This window comes from Rhineura floridana, chromosome 1, assembly GCF_030035675.1.
Source record: "Rhineura floridana isolate rRhiFlo1 chromosome 1, rRhiFlo1.hap2, whole genome shotgun sequence".
In the NCBI taxonomy this organism is placed as follows: Eukaryota; Metazoa; Chordata; class Lepidosauria; order Squamata; family Rhineuridae; genus Rhineura; species Rhineura floridana.
In genome coordinates, this window is record NC_084480.1 from 81390106 (window position 1) to 81409393 (window position 19288).

General features: G+C 40.0%; 1 protein-coding gene across 1 annotated transcript in view; it reads left to right on the forward strand.

The window, feature by feature from the left end:
• The window catches only part of PRDM6 (PR/SET domain 6), a 130677-nt gene that overhangs the window by 17334 nt on the left and 94055 nt on the right, over positions 1 to 19288 (forward strand). The window contains exon 2 of the mRNA XM_061607488.1: positions 7607 to 7914. Coding sequence (XP_061463472.1) covers positions 7607 to 7914 — 308 coding nt within the window. The remainder of the gene's footprint in view (positions 1 to 7606; positions 7915 to 19288) is intronic.

The window sequence follows — 19288 nt, forward strand, 5'->3', positions numbered from 1 at the left end:
AAACACTTATAAACACAGAGAACACAATAAAAATACTATAACATTCTTAAGTGTTACAGAACTCTGAAATCAAGACAAAAATATATTCAAAAGATAATTATGTGCTCAGATAGTCTTGGAAAACCTTTTGGAATATAGTAGAAATCAGCAAATTATAAATTTGGGTTTATATTACTTTATGAATAATAGTTTAGATAGTGTTCAAAGTAAATTGCCAGGGCATTTATAATAATTTAATGATTAGATATGCTAGCAATTCTGGCTGCAGAAACAATGTCAGTCTTTTTGGATGTCCAGCCTCAGTATAAATAAGAAACAAAATGCACAAAGCAAGCATGTTCTTCTTGAGATAATCAAGCAACTCACTTATTTGTTTATTTAAAATATGTAAGCACTGTTTCCACAGGTGGAATCTGCTGTTGGGGCCGAGAAACATTAATGTAGTCTACCATTCTTTTTTCTAATTTGTGGTGCTGATCTTTATTTCTTGGACAGGAGAAGAGGAAAGAGTCCTAAAATGCAGTTGGTTCCAGTATGTATATCCATCTCAGATGTTCATGTTTATCAAAGGTTCTAAAAGCTGTATGTGTGTGTAAAAGTGAATGATGCTACGTATCTAGTGGCAGAGTGCAGAAGTTTGATCCTGAAGCTGCCTGGCTGGAGTAAAAAAGATGCTTTGGCTTCGTTTAATTGAAGCTGTTCAGTAGACATGGTGTCTCCAAGACAGCCATTAATAATCAGGAAGCTGGGAGGAGGTTACACATCTAAAAGATTGTCAGCAGGGAACAAATTATTCCAGAATCAAGGGTCTGCTTTGAGAAGTAACTAAAATCTTGACCAGTCATTCCTAAATCTTAAGACTTTCCAACAAGTTTTTTGTTCAGTTTTATAAGTTAGAATATTAGAAATCCTAAGAAGACTATAATGAAAGGTTGAAGGTTTTTTGGTGGGGGAATTGCCTTTTTGGGTGGGGGGGGTTGCTACTGATGTTATTTGTAAACTGGGGACTACAAGCGTAACTTTTGGGATTAGCCAGTGCGAATTTATGGGGTATAAGGAACAAAGAACTGGGTCTGTTACTGATTTTGCTTTAAGGAAGATTGGCATAAATAAAATGAAAGTGCTAGGACGTATTGTGAAAGCCTAGGCTTTCCCTGACCCATAAGATCAGACCCTACTTTTATTAGTTTGAATTCCCTGGATTCCTGTTTTTATTTGTTTTTATATGCATTTATATTACTGTTTTACTAGTTTTTAATGTTATATTTTTGTTTAATGATACTGTTTATTTTATGTTGCACACAACCTAGATTTTTAAAAAATATTAAGTGCTTTTAAATAAAAATAAATCAATATTACATAAATAATACTGCAATAAATATTTCCTTTTTAAAAGGCCATTTTCCTCACCAGATTTTGTAATACTTTGTAGTAGTAAATAGTTTGTTCAGATATTTTCATATCTAAAATGCCATCATTTCTAGGCTCCATCTTTCATATTTCTCATTTCAGTTACAGTGCAGTCCGTAAACCACTTAATATCCTGCATGTGCTCCTCTGTGTTATACATACTTACTCAAAAGCAAATCCCATTGATTTCAGGGGTTTAAGGGACTGACTGAAGTCATAAACTGGTATACCTCATAGAAGGTAATGGAACTAAATCAGCATTCAAGGATCCTGGTTTAATTGATTTATGGATTGTGGTCTGGCATCTATTGCAGATGCTACTTGCCAACAATTATCCTTCGAACATTTCTGAATCCATGTGCTTTCTCAACTGTATTTTGTGTCATACCGGAATTAGGGTTTAACAGGCTAATTTTACAAAAACAATACGTGCATATAGTCTTTAATATAAAAAAGGTAAAGGTGTCCCTGCACTTGTAGTGCGAGTCGTTTTCGACTCTTAGGGCGATGTCTTGCAACGTTTACTAGGCAGACCATATATATGGGGTGGGATTGCCAGTTCCTTCCCCGGCCTTTCTTTACCCCCCAGCATACTCATTTTACCGACCACGGATGGATGGAAGCCTGCGTGGACCTCGACCCCTTTTACCGGAGATTTGACTTCCTCCTTCCGTTGGAATCGAACTCCAGCCGTGAGCAGAGCTTTCGGCTGTGTTACTGCCGCTTACCACTCTGCGCCACGGAGGATCTTAGTCTTTAGTATACAGTATCATAATATTTTACAAACCACATTCCATATAATCTACTTGTGTATGTGGATAAGCAACAGTGAGAAATTTTGTTGTACACCTGCAAAACCATAGCTACTCTATGCTTTGAAAGGAAAAGGTTTGGGGAGGATAAGAAGAAACTGTAGATAATAGCCTTTTCCTTCGCAAAACGTTAGGGAAATATGTGGAGCCTTATTGCTGCTTTTATCAGCACTAACATTGGTATTTCCTACCGCATTAGGGAAGATAACTGCCTTGTACTCACAGTAAATAATAATAATAATAAAATTTGATTTATGTGTCACCTATCTGGCCAATGGCCACTCTAGGCGACGTACATATAGTAAAATACAGCAAAATACAATACAATAAAATACAATATACAATATAAATTATAAATTATGATAACAACAATGCAGGGTAGGAGGCATTTCGATCATAAGAACATTAAGCGTCCCCAGAAGTCCCAAAAGCCTGTTGAAAAAGCCAGGTCTTTAAGGCCTTGCGGAACATATTCAGGGAAGAGGCGTGCCGAAGATCTTGTGGGAGGGAGTTCCAGAGGGTGGGGGCCGCCACTGAAAAGGCCCTCTCTCTAGTTCCCGCCAACTTAGCTGATTTGGTTGGCGGGACTGAGAGAAGGCCTTGTGTGGCCGATCTTGTCAGGCGGCAGTACAGTAGTTACCAGTTTGAGCCAAAATAATTTATAGGAATAAATAATAGGATTTAAGTACGTTTAAACCCATTGAAGTCAATAGAATTAAACTGATTTCAAATATCTCGGATTGTAGGTGAGGATGTGATTGGGTTGTAGGATTTATAATCCTTTTTACTACAGCCAAATGTCCTGCATCTCTGTGGGTTGGTTCATCACACATAATGTTTCTGTTCCAACAGATTATGCTTTGTTAAGAGTGAGAAAAAGCAATGAGCTTGAGTGCTCCTCTTTTCACGTACCTGGTTTCAGAAGACACTTCATGATTTGTTAAATCACAAATGGCTCAGAATATCTTAACCAGGAATCTGTGTTTAAGTACTTACAAACCAAGATTGCAAACCACAGTTTAATTCTAGTTTGTAGCCTGGTTTGCAGGCAGCGCTTAAACCAGAGTTTCCCTTTTGGATGCCATGGGGAAATGGTGGCTTCACAAACCAGGAAGTCTCCTCCTCACCTGGACATGTACGAGAAGGAGGAAGTACTTGAGGTCATCACTTAACTGCTTTTTCAACAGACCATAGTTTATTGGACCAGCAATGTTACACCTGAACCTGGCCTTTAGCTGGTATCCCAAACACATTCACTGGAAGGCATACACCACTCCCAAGTTATTGACTGGGCTCTAAAGAACTATGTAGCTAGTTTATGTACTTAAGGGGGCTTTGGGTTCATGTTTCTCAAACACTAGCCACTACTCTTTCATGGCAAAGGCATACACCACTCCCAAGTTATTGACTGGGCTCTAAAGAACTATGTAGCTAGTTTATGTACTTAAGGGGGCTTTGGGTTCATGTTTCTCAAACACTAGCCACTACTCTTTCATGGCAAACTGCTTTTGAAATTGAGGGACCTTAAAAAAGCAATATGTGTTATGGTGTAGGAATTTGCAGGTTTTTTTTAAAAAAGTCAGAAGTTCCATTTGGTATACTGAAGTCCTGGGGTGCACCTCAAGCAACTTTTTGGCCAAGGTGTTTAGAGCTGGATGTTAATTGTTACTTTCTTCCAGTACTTCATGTTGTGTTTCAGTATAGCCTTGCACTTATAAAGGAATCTTCAAATTAATTTTATAATTTCATATGTGTATTCTGATTTGCTGTGCATCTAGATCACAGTGAAAAAGCATGTAATTTGTTATGACCCTTTGAACAGTGATAAGTAAAGTTAAAATAAATAAATTGTACCTAGATACCATTTTATATATAATGTTGTCAACTGCAAAAATAGATGCCATGTTTTAGTTATATGATTCATAATCATACTGAATAGGTAGAAACTTTTTGTATTTCTCTGAAAGATTCTTACACAGTAAACTGTATTGAAGTTTATCTAACATAGGAGGCAAGAAGACCGTGTTAGTCCTGCTGGTTTTATAACCTGTGGTTTCAGGCTGCTTACTTATTCCAGATTTGTGGTTTATACCACCAAATCCCCAACCAACTGCGGAATATTTTTGTTTTATTTTTAGCTGCTCCATGTATATGATGCAAAATTATCGCGGTAAAGGAATTGCTGTATAAACAATGAAGAACAAGTACTACTTTTTGAATATATTCCTGGAAGAAAGTTGTCAGAAACCTTTAATTGTGTTATAATGTACAAACTGTGCCAGGGACTGTAATTGATTCAAAGAGGTTCATTTTTATTTTAGTTGCAAAATATAGTTCTGAGCATAAATTCTTCTCTTGGAAGTCCAGAATTTATATATAAAGAACATTGAAACCATTAACATAAAATGGAATAAAATGAAAACTTCTGAATTCCTCTTTATTCGTATAAGAAAAAAATTAGTAAAATGTTTATATATCATAGAAACATTATATGTTTGTTACTATATGTACACAACATTTCCTGGAGTCAGTAAAAATTAGGTACTTATAATATTGAAAAATTAAAATATCTGAAATAAGAATAGGAAAAGGTATAGTTTCATGAATAGTTTTCTTTCATAAAGTTGGCATAAACATAACATACATTTTACTGTTTTGTTGTTGTTATATGCCTTCAAGTCAATTATAACATGGCGACCCTATGAATCTGTGACCTCCAATAGCATCTGTTATAAACCACCCTGTTCAGATCTTGTAAGTTCAGGTCTGTGGCTCCCTTTATGGTATCAATCCATCTCTTGTTTGGTCTTCCTCATTAAGGTGTAAAAATTTCCTCCAAAATAAATATCTGAAAATTATTTGATTAAAAGCCTTACATGGAACTGTGGCTTACTAAAACTTGGAGATCTGTTCTTCTGTGCACTGCCACTGTTACTACACATCTTGTTTTCATGATAGTTTCAGTCAGTCACCATCAGTTTACTTGCGTGCCACTTTTTCCACAGAAGGTTGTGCTCAAATTGTCTTACAATACATAAGAAAAAACAACAAAAACACAGTAAAATATAAACAGCAACATGTTAAATCCATTTTAATAGTCTCATATCAAGAGTGTAGCAACATCATGTTAACAAATACAATAACTCATTAATAACATAGTAAAAGATTTCTGAAACAGTTGCAGTGCAATTCAACACCCCCTCCAATACTGATTGCTTCGGGGGAATTGTTGGATGGCATGTAATCACAAGTGTTGGTGGCAAGGGTGGCACCAGTTAGGGTTGGTTGTGCTGTCATGGTCAGGCAAAAGCTACTACTGGTCTTTTCCTCATTGGCAACAACCAGTAGAAAGCCCTGAAATGAGGCATTTCAGAGCAGATAGGCATCAGCAGGTTTGGATCAGCTGGATCCAAAGTCCTCTGGATCCCTTGAGGGGCCAGATCCTCAAGACTCTCAGCTACTGCAGACTGAAGCAAGTATAGCAAAATGTGGGAGAAGAAAGCTCCTCCAACGTTCTGCCCTGTTTGGCATAATCTGGCAGGCTTTTGATTGTGGAAGTGGGTCCATCACTTTGCCATGCCCCATTGCTCCTTGGCCCCAGTTTGAAATACTCTACCCATCAGCTGATGATAATAACAAACACAACAAAAGATAGCAAACATTAACAAACATTTCAAGCCATGTAAATATAGTAATTCTTTAAAATGTTAAATAGTAAAAATGAATGGACTACAAAAATTAAATGCTTATGTCAGCTGAAACATTTGTAGAAGATGTAGCTATCCACATATCCTGAAGGGCAGTCCAGTGATCTCAGCATAATGCAGTTTATGCCAATGAAGGGGAAGATAACATGCATATAAGATGTGGAAGGAATGGTGAAGCAGACTATCATATGCAAGGTTTTTTTTAAAAAATAAAAAACTTGCACAAAATATCAGAGAAACTTGCCATGCTCACATAGAGTGATACCTAACTATGGTCACATCTACAACATACATTTAAGGCACATGGCTTCTCCCAAGGTATCCATGGAACTGTAGTTCACCCCTCGCAGAGCTACAATTCCTAGCACCCTTAACAAACTGCAGTTCCCACAGTTAATTGATTCATGTTTGATGTGGATGTGATCTAAGTCACAATCAGAGTTGACCTATTGAAATCAGTGGACTTAAGTTAATGGATCTACTCTTTGACTAACACTGGATATTGCTCATTTTCTTAATAGTTTCATTCAGATACATTGCTCTGGCTTTGCACCAAAACCCAATGGAGCTGGACTACTTGAAAGAAGCTAAGAACATAAGAGCCCTGTTAGATCAAGCCAAAGGCTTGTTTAGTCCAGCATCTTGTCTTCAGTGGCCAACCAGATGTCTATGGAAGCAGGACATGAGGGCAGTAGCTAATGGGCAGTGCAATCTTATGCATGTAAACTCAAAAGTAAGCCCCAATGTGTTTTATGGAGTTACTCCCAGATAATCATGTAGATTCAGGGTCGGTCCAAGATATTTTGTTGCCTGTGGCGAAGGACAAGATACTCTCTCCACCTGCTGCGCATATAGTCAAGTGGAGTTGAATATTCAGCATTGGCGACGGGACACCATCTTTTACCATGCAGGCAAGCTTAGGAGATGCAGCTCTGTCTTCCAACATCTTGTTATTACTCACTTACTGCTCTGATTGGTGCATGCATAGTGCCTGCTCAACCTACAGTATTCCTCACACGAGCAGTGCAATGCATGTGTGGCCTCAACCGTCTGCTTGCTTAGTAAGGATCTTTCCGAGCAGTGCTGCCTGTGATAGGATGGGAGAAAGTTACTGGTTAAGACAAGAAGGGGCCAGCAACATCAAACAAACATTGCCACCTCCAGGGCATTACTTCAGAAGTATGAGAATGGCAGGGGGAGGGGAAGGAAGCTTTGCTCCAGTATCTACTGCCTGTGGCAGCCACTTCAATCTGCTTAATGGTGAGGCTGACTTGGTCTCTGTGAGCAACTGAACAGAAGAGAAAGGAGCCTTAAAGTGGCATAATTTAATTAGAAACATGAACCCTAAAACCATCCCAAAATCATAGCTTAACAAGCCTATGAATGCATTTGAATGTATGTAAATGTGTTTAGGCTTCATATGAACTGTCTGTATTCCTTTTAATGTCCCAAATAGGTTTACTTTGGAAATACGCCCTGTTGATTTGAGGGCAAGTTATTTCTGAAGATGTATTCTATAACCATGGTTGAGATATGGGAAAAGAGTACCAAGCAAGTGTATGTTTATATGTTGTTATTTTAAAAATTGGTGGTGCATATGTGTCTGCCTTGAGACCTGATGACAGTAGCCTCACTACAACCAGCTAATTCTTTTTTATTTTTGTCTTTGTTCCATAGGATGTGACATGTGTGCAGATAACCGTAACGGAGAGTGCCCCATGCATGGTCCTTTGCACTCTTTACGCCGCCTGGTGGGCACAAGTAGTGCCGCGGCAGCAGCACCTCCACCTGAGATTCCTGAGTGGCTTCGGGATCTACCACGGGAGGTGTGCCTGTGCACCAGCACTGTGCCTGGTTTGGCCTATGGCATCTGTGCTGCTCAGAGGATTCAGCAGGGCACCTGGATTGGGCCTTTCCAAGGAGTTCTCCTTCTGCCAGAAAAGGTGCAAACAGGAGCAACCAGGAACACTCAACACCTCTGGGAAGTAAGTCACAGTTCAAAGCATCTTGGTTTGAAAAATCTGATAAGGGATTCAAGGTTTGTTTCATGAGATGTTTTGTTTCTTTTTTTTTTCATTATCAAAAGTTCCCACAATTGATTTGAATGTATGTATAGCAATTGGGCTTGTAAATTTTCCTCACACCTTTTCTGTTTGGAGATTTCATTAGCAGCAAGAAGCAGTAAACTTTTTGATAAAACAGATTGTTGCAGGTTCTTACAGACAGAAAAGAAAGATGTACAATAATATTATGGAGCTATTGTTTTTAGTGCTAAAGCAACTGGGAGCAAGTTCTGCTAAAATTAGTAGGTCTCCAAAGCAAACATGATTATAACTGAGATAACAATCCTTTAAATCTTAAAATGGAGAATATTTTTAGAGCTTTGTCCATCATTTCACTATTTGGGCTGTTTTTTGCCATCTCTTCTGATGCAGTGTGGACCATCTTCAGCTAATTCAAAGAAGTAAGACTTTGTTTTAAACTTTTTCCTCTATTAGCTACTGTATCAGCTGCCAATGTGGGTACTAATTCTTTTGTTGTTTGATAAAAAAAAGCCAGCTTAGTTTAGAAGCTTGTTTTCAGTAAGTAGAGATTTTACAGGGCTTTTTGGGATGCAATATTTCCAACTTTCCAAACCACGGTTTAGGAAGCTGGGAATCAGGTCCGCTCTCTCTTTTCTTTCTCCCCTCATGTGCTGACTACGGTGCTGGGTTTAAACCACAGTTTCCTGTTTCATTTGATAACTGTGCTTTAATGTTGTTTTTTTAAGCAGGACAAATCATATTTTTATCCTGGTTAGTAAACCACCATGAAACCACAGATCCCCAGCATGTTTGAAATGGGATGCTGCGGTTTAAGTGCCTCTTTGAAAGAGTGGTCCAAGCACCAATCAGCTGGTTAGCACTGAAAGTGCATCTTCAAAGAAGGTTGGTGTAACCATTGATATCAGTGGTTGGCTGTTACAATGACCTCTTTTGAATTTTGACAGGAGTCAATCACCAGATGTCCTTATGGCCTGCAGGGAGCAGGGCTGTTAAGGGTCTGTCCATCTGTCTGAATCCAGTTTATCACCCCTACTGTAGATTATCTCAGAAATCACATATGGAGGTGCTGCTACCACAGCACTGCAAGTGTTAGCCAGGTGACAAAAAGTAGGAGAAAAAGACCCATGCATGGGAACCAGGAAGTTATTGTAGGGATTTAAAGCGTTTCATGGTCTGAATTATGACAGAGATAAATGTGTAGAAGTGAGAGGGCTAAGGTGTGACAAGTAAGAGCAGAGACAACTGCAGTAGTAAAGGCAGGCAATGGCCAGACAGTGAACCAGAGAGGTGAAGTGAAAGGCTGGGTTTTCACAATGTTGCATTGGAAGAATCACATGACTTCAAAATGGACTGACTATGAGTACCCAAGAAGAGGAGAAAACCTAGGATAAAGCCAAAGCTTTGTGCCAAATTAACAAGATGGATTTTGATGTTACCAGTGAATGGGGAGAGCAAGTGAGGAGAGGAAGGCATGGGAGGGAAGATGAAGAGTTCATTCTTAAACCATTAACTTTGAGATGACAATATAAGATCAAAGCAGAAATATCAGGCAGGCAGTTGAGATGTATTGAATATAGGAAGAAAGTTCTGGGTCAGAGAAGTGGAGCTACATATAATCAGCATATAGATGGTGCTGAGCCATGGTATTTTTGTGTGTACAAAGAGAATAGCAGAGGGCCAAGAATGGATCCTTGTAGGACCCAAGAAAGAGAATGAAAAGCGGAAGGAAAGCCCTGCCCTGGTTGAAATATTGAATGATTATAAAGGTTGGAAAAGAACCATATGAAGACAGAATCATGGACAAGGTATGAAGGGAGTCAGCCAAGAGGATAATTCAAAAGTCACAGAAAATGGCCAAGAAGGATGAAGACTGTTTCAGTGGAGTGCAGATGAAGGAAGCCATTATTGTGGGTCTACAGAGGATTTTGAGAAAAATACAGGTGAAGCAGTAGGAGTATGGGGTGGTGGTTTTGAGGCAAATGGTAGATGCGAAATTGAAAAGCAGTTACAGGGCACTATAAATTAAGGGCAATTTTTGAAAATGTGGGTCATGGTTGCAATACATGGAGAAGAAGCCAGTGAAGATGCAAACATTGATTATGTAATGGAAATGAGTGATAATGGTATTCCACTTGTATTTATGCTATACTAAGTGCTCTGTAACAAAACCCAGTAACGTTTTTAGAAGAAGGATGTTCAACAAAATGGCGCACTAAGAGGACATCCAGTTTCCTAGTCCTAATCCTGTTCATGTGATCTGGTTTCATAGTAGTTTCCAACATGAGTCAAAAACATTAAAGGACTATTGCAAAGACAATTTAAACACCAGTCCAGCTGTAGTGCTCTTTTATTTGCTTTGCCTTGGCAAACATCAGGATTATTGCATTTGATGTATAGTTGGACACTGTGGACATATTTTTTGGCATGTCTGTGCAATAGTTCCTGCCACATATTCAGTGTTTGCTTTGTATGCAATCCATACAGTTCAATGTACAGCAGTTTGAAGTAAATTAAACACCATTCCATTACCTCACGACATGGCCTGACACCTATGGGTGTTCTTTGGGAAATTATACAGTTCTTTATCAATCAGCTAAGTCATTTTTTTAATAGCTTACAGAAAACATCTCTTTAGAAGGTCAAACATATATGAATCATTTTAGTTGTGATTCCTTTAATTTTTTCCTTTGGCCATATTTTAACCAATGCAAAATTTGCTTGTATGTTATGAAAATACAATAAACTCTGTTTTTAAAGCAAAAGTACTGCTGGGTTTAGCAAATAAACACTGTTGTTTCTAACACAGAGATTGATTCCATTGGAAATCAATAATATTTCTAGAGTTTGTACATTCTGAGTTAATGAAAACAATTATTTCCTAATGTTCTTGCAAAGAAAATATAAACATTTTTTAGAATTTGGTGCTTATTGATGTGAATGAGATAATTTTCTCTTAACATGTTTCCTAATAAAGAAGTGAAACCGCACTTGATTCCAACATACATGAAGACATTATCTCAGTTATTAATGTGTCTTTATTCCCAAGAGAAAGATTAATCTAGTTGCACAAGGTTTCCACTTTCTGTTTAACATCAAATAGTAATAAGACTAGACTTTAGGAATGCATAGAAGGCACACTTTAAATTTCATTGGAATATAATGCAGACATTTAAAAGGTTTGAATGTTCTTGTTATTGAAGTTTTTAAGACGTTAGGTTTTAGTAATAAAGGTCTGGAAAACTGTGAAAGGAAAATTATCCCCACACACACTTTCCTCTTGTTCCCCAGCAACAGTTGCTGCAGTTTCACTGACAGATCGTGGAAGCACTGAATCTTAGTTTTTAAGGTCCTAAATTGTTCACCTTAAATCTTTATGCACCAAAAATAAGTTAATGCTTTCTGTCTCTTTGAGATATCTAAGAATTTGTTGTAATGTGTGTTATTTTATTAGACAATAAGCCTGAAGTCTACTATGCTATTTTTAATCTTTGTAAAGGCTCAGGAAACTTTAGGTGGTAGTAGTACTTGTAATACTACTACAGCTACTATTACTACTAATAATAACTCCTCAGAATGTGGGAAGTTTATTTTCCAATGTATTCTGAAAAAAATAGATTAACAGAGCAATCCAAATGTCGTGGAAGGGTTGGTGGAGGAACTTGTAGAAAGCCCTGTGGGATCCTGATCCTGCTTGGGAGCTGCTGCCTTGGCTGAATGCCAGCTCCATTGGGAGCTGTGCTCATGAGCTGGCTGGGAATTGCTGGCACCCACTAACAGGCCTCCCAAGGAATAAGTGTTCCCAGGAGGCCTCCATGGTAATGTTTTCACTGCGCCAGCCTTTTGGCCAGTGGAGTTTCCTGGTGGATCAGACCTGGGGAGGGCTCTGAGCCAGTCTCCCCCGTGACTCCTACCCCACCATGCCCCCAGAATGCCTCATTTGGGGGGCTTCTACTGGCTTCCACTGGCCTTCCATCCACAGGTTGACCTTCTCTGGTGGACACTCAGCGGCCCCGGCAGGTTCCTGCTGTCAGGCTGGTCGGGCACGAGTAAAACATTGTAACCGTGCCTACTGTGTGGTGGTGAGGGTGGCGAAGAAGGCCCGCTTCTCTGCCTCCATCGCATCCTCAAGTAGCTGTCCGGTGGAGCTTTTCCGTATTGTCAGGGGTCTGTTGACATCAACTCCAGGAAATTGACTTTTAGACCCTATGGAGGGCCACTGTGAATTGTTTGCTAGGCACTTTGAGGATAAAGTTGCTCGCCTCCGTAGCAGTCTTGATGCCCCCTCCACATCTACTGTAGTCCCCAATGAGGTGTCCAGTGCAATGTCTGCTGCAACTTCTTGGGAATGGTTTCAGTTGATGCGGCCTGATGACTTCGACAAGGTGCTTGCAATGATGCGGCCAGCAACTTGACCTCTCAACCCTTGCCCTTCTTGGCTTATTAAAGCTTGCCAAGGGGGGTTCACCGAGTGAATCCAGAGTGTGGTCAATGCGTCATTGCGGGAGGGAGTGGTTCCAGGTGCCTCGAAGGAGGCGGTGATCCGACCACTCCTGAAAAAGCCCACCCTGGATCCATTGGTTTATGACAACTACCGACTGATTGCAAATACCCCCCTTTTAGGGAAGGTGATTGAAAGTGTTGTGGTGCAGCAATTGCAAGTACTCCTGGATGAAACAGATTATTTTGACCCATCCCAGTCTGGGTTCAGGCCTGGTTATTGGACTGAATTGGCTTTGGTTGCCTTGATGGATGACCTTTATCAGGAGAAGGACAGGAGGAGTGCGACCCTGTTATTCTTACTTGATCTCTCAGCGGCTTTTGATACCATTGACCATGGTATCCTTCTGGGCCGACTTGGTGAGCTGGGTATTGGAGGCACTGTTTTACAGTGGTTCCGATCCTATCTCCAGGGTCGCTCTCAGAGAATATCATTGGGTGACTGTCTTTCGGCCCCCTGGCAGTTGTGCTGTGGGGTGCCGCAGGATACCATCTTGTCCCCCATGCTGTTAAACATCTATATGAAGCCCTTGGGAGCAGTCAACAGGAGCTTTGGGGCAAGGTGTCAGTAGTATGCTGACAACACCCAGCTCTATCTCTCCATAACATCTGAATCAGGAGAGGCTGTGCAAGCCCCGGACCGCTGCCTGGACTCAGTGGTGGGCTGGATGCGGGCCAATAAACTGAGTCTGAATCCTAGCAAGATGGAGGCGCTGTGGGTTGGTGGTTTCCGAGTTTGGATAATTGGTCAGTTGCCTACTTTGGATGGGGTCGTACTCCCTCTGAAAGAGCAGGTCCATAGTCTGGGGGTGCTCCTGGATCCATCTTTGTCACTAGAGGCTCAGGTGACCTCAGTGGCTAGGAGTGCCTTTTACCAGCTTTGGCTGGTGAGACAGCTGTGGCCATTTCTGGACCCGGATAGCCTGACCACTGTTGTCCATGCACTGGTAACCTCCAGGCAGGATTACTATAATGCGCTGTATGTGGGGCTCCCCTTGAGGTTGGTCAGGAAGCTGCAGCTAGTGCAAAATGCAGCAGAAAGACTGCTCACTGGGGCAGGGTATTGCCAACATGTTACCCCGCTGCTGAAAGAACTGCACTGGCTGCCCATTTGCTACTGGGCCAAGTTCAAGGTTCTAGTTTTGATGTACAAAGCCTTATACAGCTCAGGACCAGGATACCTGAAAGACCGTCTTACTCCTTATATACCTAGTCGATCACTGCACTCTGCAGGTGAGGGCCTCCTGCAGATACCATCTTATCAGGAGGTTCCTTCTGTACAATATAGGAAACGGACCTTTAGTGTGGCAGCACCTACCCTGGGGAATTCCCTCCCCTTAAATATTAGGCAGGCGCCATCTGTGCTATCTTTTCGGCGCCTTTTGAAGACTTTCCTCTTCCAACAAGCCTTTTAAGTTGAGACCTATCCCAGTCTGCGTCTGTGTTAGAATTGCTTTTAATATTTCTTTTAATATCTTTAACCCTTTTTTAAAAGATGTTTTAAAAGTTTTTTTTAAATGTTTTTAATGTTGTTTTGTTTTAATGTATTTTAAGGTCTTTTTATGATGTTTTACAGTGTTTTTAGTGTTTCTGTTTGCCGCCCTGGGCTCCTGCTGGAAGGAAGGGTGGGGTATAAATAAAATAATAAATAATAATAAATAAATCCTTTTGCCACTTGAAAATATAAAGGCACATATACATGGATGTCTCGTAGATCTTATGGCTTGGATCTAGAGGTGTCTTGCTTGGATTGTAAAGGCACTTATGCTTGCATAAGGCAGCCTCACTGAATTCTCCTGATTTTTCCGGTCCCTCTGCAGCCCCATATGCCCATTTACATGCCATTCCAAAGGATTCCTTGACTCTTAGGAGTGGTGTGTATGTGGCAGCCTGAAAACATCATTGTGTGAGTGAGGCCAGGTTCACATGGGAGCTAAAATCCGTATTGAATTTGAAGCCGGGAGAGAGTGGGGGGGGGGGGTGTAACTGACACCAAATTACTTTTTTTCTGTTGTCAGTTTCATTTCCTCTAGACAAAGTTCTTTTTTGTGAATAAGGAATGAAATGTTTATAGTGCACAGTGTGTATGTTTTAGTGTTTGTGTGTGTGGGCACACACAACCTCTTTGTGAATGAGACCTTAGGTGCAACAGGGCTTCTGCAGGAGCTTTCCCCAGGCTGTGTCCTGGCTGGAAAGTGTTAGATGGGGGGGTCGAGTTGACCCCACCTCTCCTTCCCCTCCAGAAAACCAAGCAGGGCTGCCCTGGCACATCCCATGGCAAGTCCTGCTCTCTGGGCTGCATCTCTTCCCTCCTCCTCGGGCTTTCATACTGGCTGTAGGGAAGGCAGCCTTCGCTGGCTGGCAGGACTGCTTGCCACTGCCACCACTGCCTCAAAGGGGAGGGGGCGAGGAGCTGCTTGCCTGCCCGTGCCCCGAGCACCGGCTCTAATATACCTGCCTGGTCTCTTCCCCACAAACTGGCACTGAGCAAAGCGGCGCCTCCCCCTCCTCCCCTGGGCGGAGAGAGGTGCAAGGGAGAGTGGCAGTGCAGCACTCCTTCTCTTCCCTTGCTGCCCCTTGCTGTCCCAGTCTGGCTTGTAAAGTAAAATAGCAAGTAAACAGAGCATATAGCTGGTTTAAAGGACCGAGGGAAGGAACTTGCTGGGGAGAAAGTGGGGGAAAGGAAGGCTAGAGCAATCGGAAGTTTGTTCATCAGTGGCAGGAAACAAAATGATGTCTATAGACAGTGTAGGGGGGCGGAGAAAGGGAGGCGAACATCCCGTGCAGCTGAAAACGGGAGAAAAAACACACAGCGGATTGGCACCAAAGCAGGTGCAGATTTTCAAACGAATTTTGGATTTTTATCGCATTGATTTAATCTGGATTTAAAGGCAATAGCAGCTGAATGCACTCGCACTGGGAAAAATGTCATGCAAATGGTCCAAATTAAAAGGATCTGCAAAAAGCACCAGATCTGCTTTAAGCCAGAATGTGATCAGGCCCTGAGTTTCTGCTCGTCTGTCTTTTGGTACAACCCAACAGAAACGAAATCCAAGGAAGTTTGTGTATGATCACAACTGGGCACTCTGAATCTAAATTTCAAAGGGAGCTCTCATTATTGCAGACGAAGTTAGTTGTGCTTAATCTCTATTTAAATCAATAGGACTAGTTTGTCACAACTAAGCCACACTTTAGATTTCAATTGAATTGATAAATTACTACTAAGGGTGAAGACACAGAGAACATTTTAAGTATGTCAGAAGTAGTGTGTGAACACATATCACCTCCACTACACTTAACATCATCTTAAATCTGGATTGGGCCTTATGTTTGGGATTTCACTCTTTAGATCACAGCTTTTCATCGACATTCTATATATGGGTATTATAAGATGAGATGTCTTATTTGTTTGAAGGCAGAGTTGCATCTTGTTTTGAACAGGGTGCATCTCTCACTGAAGGAATGAAAGCAGTTGATTGCAATATAGAAATAAGACAGGCCAGGAGAGGGGTAATAAAAAGACCTTTAAATCTCACACATTTAACTACTAAAACTGCGAGGGCCCATTTGCTTGACATATTTTGAATTTGCTCATGAGAAATTTGAGGGTACGTTTTTCCATGTGGTTATGTTTTGGGAAGATTGACTGATTACCCCAAATCCTGGAGCCAGGGTAGAGGTAGAATCTCTGTCTTTTTTTCCCCCCAAATAAGGAGCAAGTTCCAGCTTTAGTGATAGATCTGCCTCAAGATTCCCTAACCTACATTTAACTCTAGGTTGTTTGAATCGGGAAAGCACAAGGGGATAAAATTATGTGCAAACCATAGTTTTGTTGGAGAGCCAGTGTGGTGTAGTGGTTAAGGTGCTGGACTGCAACCTGGGAGACCAGGGTTCAAATCCTCACACAGCCATGAAGCACACTGGGTGACCTTGGGCCAGTCACTGCCTCTCAGCCTCATGAAAACCCTATTCATAGGGTTGCCATAAGTCAGAATCGACTTGAAGGCAGTACATAGTTTTGTTAAGATGAAAATTATGTTTCTCAGCAATCCATCATCTAGGCTTCCAGACTGCTTGTCAGCTCTGTTTCAAATATGTCATGTTCATGAAATTCAAATAATTTTGCCCTGAAAATAAATTTTAGTAATGTTATCACAGTCTGTAACATGGACAATAAAAGAGCTATACTTTATGCTTAATCTAATGGGAAAATAGATTCTTACACTAAATTTATCTTTTAAATGTCTGAGTATTTTGGAGTTTATGTAGATTGTAAAACTGATTGTTAGAAACATTTCTGTTCTTAACTCATTGGAAAGTTAGTCAGAGTTTAGGGGGCAAATTTGATTCAAGTCTACTCAGAAATAAGTCTTAAGGACTTCAGTGGGGCTTATTTCCAGGTAAGTTCATATATGATTTCAGCCATATCAGTTTCAGCATCTCTCTAGAAAAGAAGTAGAAGTATATTTCTTTAAAACTGTTTGCTCCACAACCACTTTAGGAAATATTAATATTCTTTTAACCTGCTAACCTCAGTATTGTATAGGAATAGGATCTGTTGGCTGGTTGCATTCTGTTGACTTAACAGGCCTGCATCAATTTGAGTTTGTTCTTTGTCCACCAGGTGCTGCTTTTTTCCCCCTCACACAAATATTGATATTAATTTAAATATTTTAAAAGAAAATATTGATAATTCCTTTCTATTTTGAAAGGAAATATCAATAAAATTATCATTCTTAATACCGATATTTTAGAGGCAGCTTTTTTAAAAACAAAAACATTTTCAAAAATAGCTGTGGAAAATTGTTGTATAAAAATCTGATCCTCATCAATAAAGTGAATTAATGGAAAATTTGGTACCAAATCCAAATTGGGTGGAATTCTAGCACTTCTGTGTAACTATGCTGTTTATCTGAAACTTAACTAAACCTATCTGATTAATACTGCAATTTTATGCATGTTTATTCAGCAGTCTCTTATTGACTTGGATCCTAAGTTGCTCCTTGGTCCATGTAAGGTTTAATTGTACTGCAGGGGGGAAGGTTCTGCTCCACATATGTAAACTCTGTTTCATTTGTGGAGACAAATGCTAGAATGCAAGTGTTTAATAGGACTTACTATTCCCATGTAAGTGTGTATAGGAGTGCAGTCATAATTTCACTCACTGTTTTGTTGTTAACATGTAATTTGAAGGTTCCAGTCCAGAAATATACATGAACCCGTGAATAGCACACTACTGGTGCATATATGTGCGAATGCCTAGCTACCTAAAAGATGTTTCACACGAACAGCTTTGCCAACATTGATCACTTGTTTGAGAAGGAAGGTCTGAACTCAAGTGTCACGCCTCTCTGTTCCAAATGATCAGCTTTAATAAAGCTTACTATACCAGCCATATGTTCAATCTCCGTGTCCAGTGTCCAGTCCAGTCCGCTCCTATGTATGTACCACCTTTGTTAGGATAAAATGTGTGCATAAAATTTAATTAAGGTTAATGTTAATTAAATGAAAAAGAAAATATTAATACATAAATTAATATTTGTGCTTTAAACAGATGTGTGTGTTTTAAAACAAGTGTTATATATAAAATACATAAAGCTAATTTAGAGATAATGTACTTCTTATATATCTAAAAGAGATATAGTCCCCTTATTTTTACTTGTTTCATCTGTATCAAAAACCTAGTTTCACTTTTAACAGTTGAAATATATAACACGATTGTGGATCGCTTTCAGTTTTCATTCAAATGAAGTGGGGAAGTGATAATTGCATCATGCTTGTAAACAGGAACAGGGTTGAGTCCCCCTAAAATTATTTCCAAAATAAATGATCAACTTCTGAATCTAAACCCCATTTTGGAGCAAGAATGTTTTGTCTATATAGGTACTGCAGTGCTAATATTATATAATTCTGTATGCTATCTAGCAAAGTAATAGCCCAAAGTGCTAAACAGTATTCCAGCAGCCCATGGCTCTTCCCATTTACTTACCTCTTTAGTTCGCAGATATATGTAACACTTGAAACAGTGTTGTTCTGCCGTGTGCAATTGTTCATAAATGTGAGTCTTGATATTGAAGAAAATCTGGCTTCAAAAGCTTAGAATGATTTTCCCTCCTACAAAATTCCATATTGATTTATTTTTATTTCACCTGAAAGAATAAAGGCAGCATTTTAATAAGAACAATTAATGTCCAAAACAGACTGCATACCTGATATCAGTATAATATTGATGATATATAAAAACCTGATTATTGTGCTGAAATGCCATATAAAACATGCCATGCTGGATATATTTCAGAGAGTTGCCTCACTCATTCATCATCAGGTTTTAAATGGTGGGATTTCATCGCCTGCAGATACTTCAGGTGTTGCATATTTGAATATATATGCTGTTGAAGAACTACTTGCAATCACACCCATGGAAATAAAGTCCAGGATTTGCTTTGCTTCTAAGCCAATGCCACCTCCCATCCCCCTCATAAGTTACAGAATTCCATTATCCAAATTGTTACACATGTGTGACAGAGGTTGACCTTTAGTCATGTCAATCCTTTTTGTGTAGGCCTCAGGCTCCAGCTTAATAGCTCAAAGCCTGATTTACTCACTGTAATAGGGGCAGAAGGTCGAGCAATTGTCAGCCTGCTTGCTCATACCCTTCTCAGAGCCTGGTTGAAGGCTGTTAACACAAAGCTTTTCAAAGTGAATTTACAACCACCACCACTGACAGAGGCCAATCAGTACACCATAAATGTCAGGTTAGTGAGATTGAGCAGTAAGTAAAGTACTGACAGCCCACCATTGGCTGAAATCAATTGCT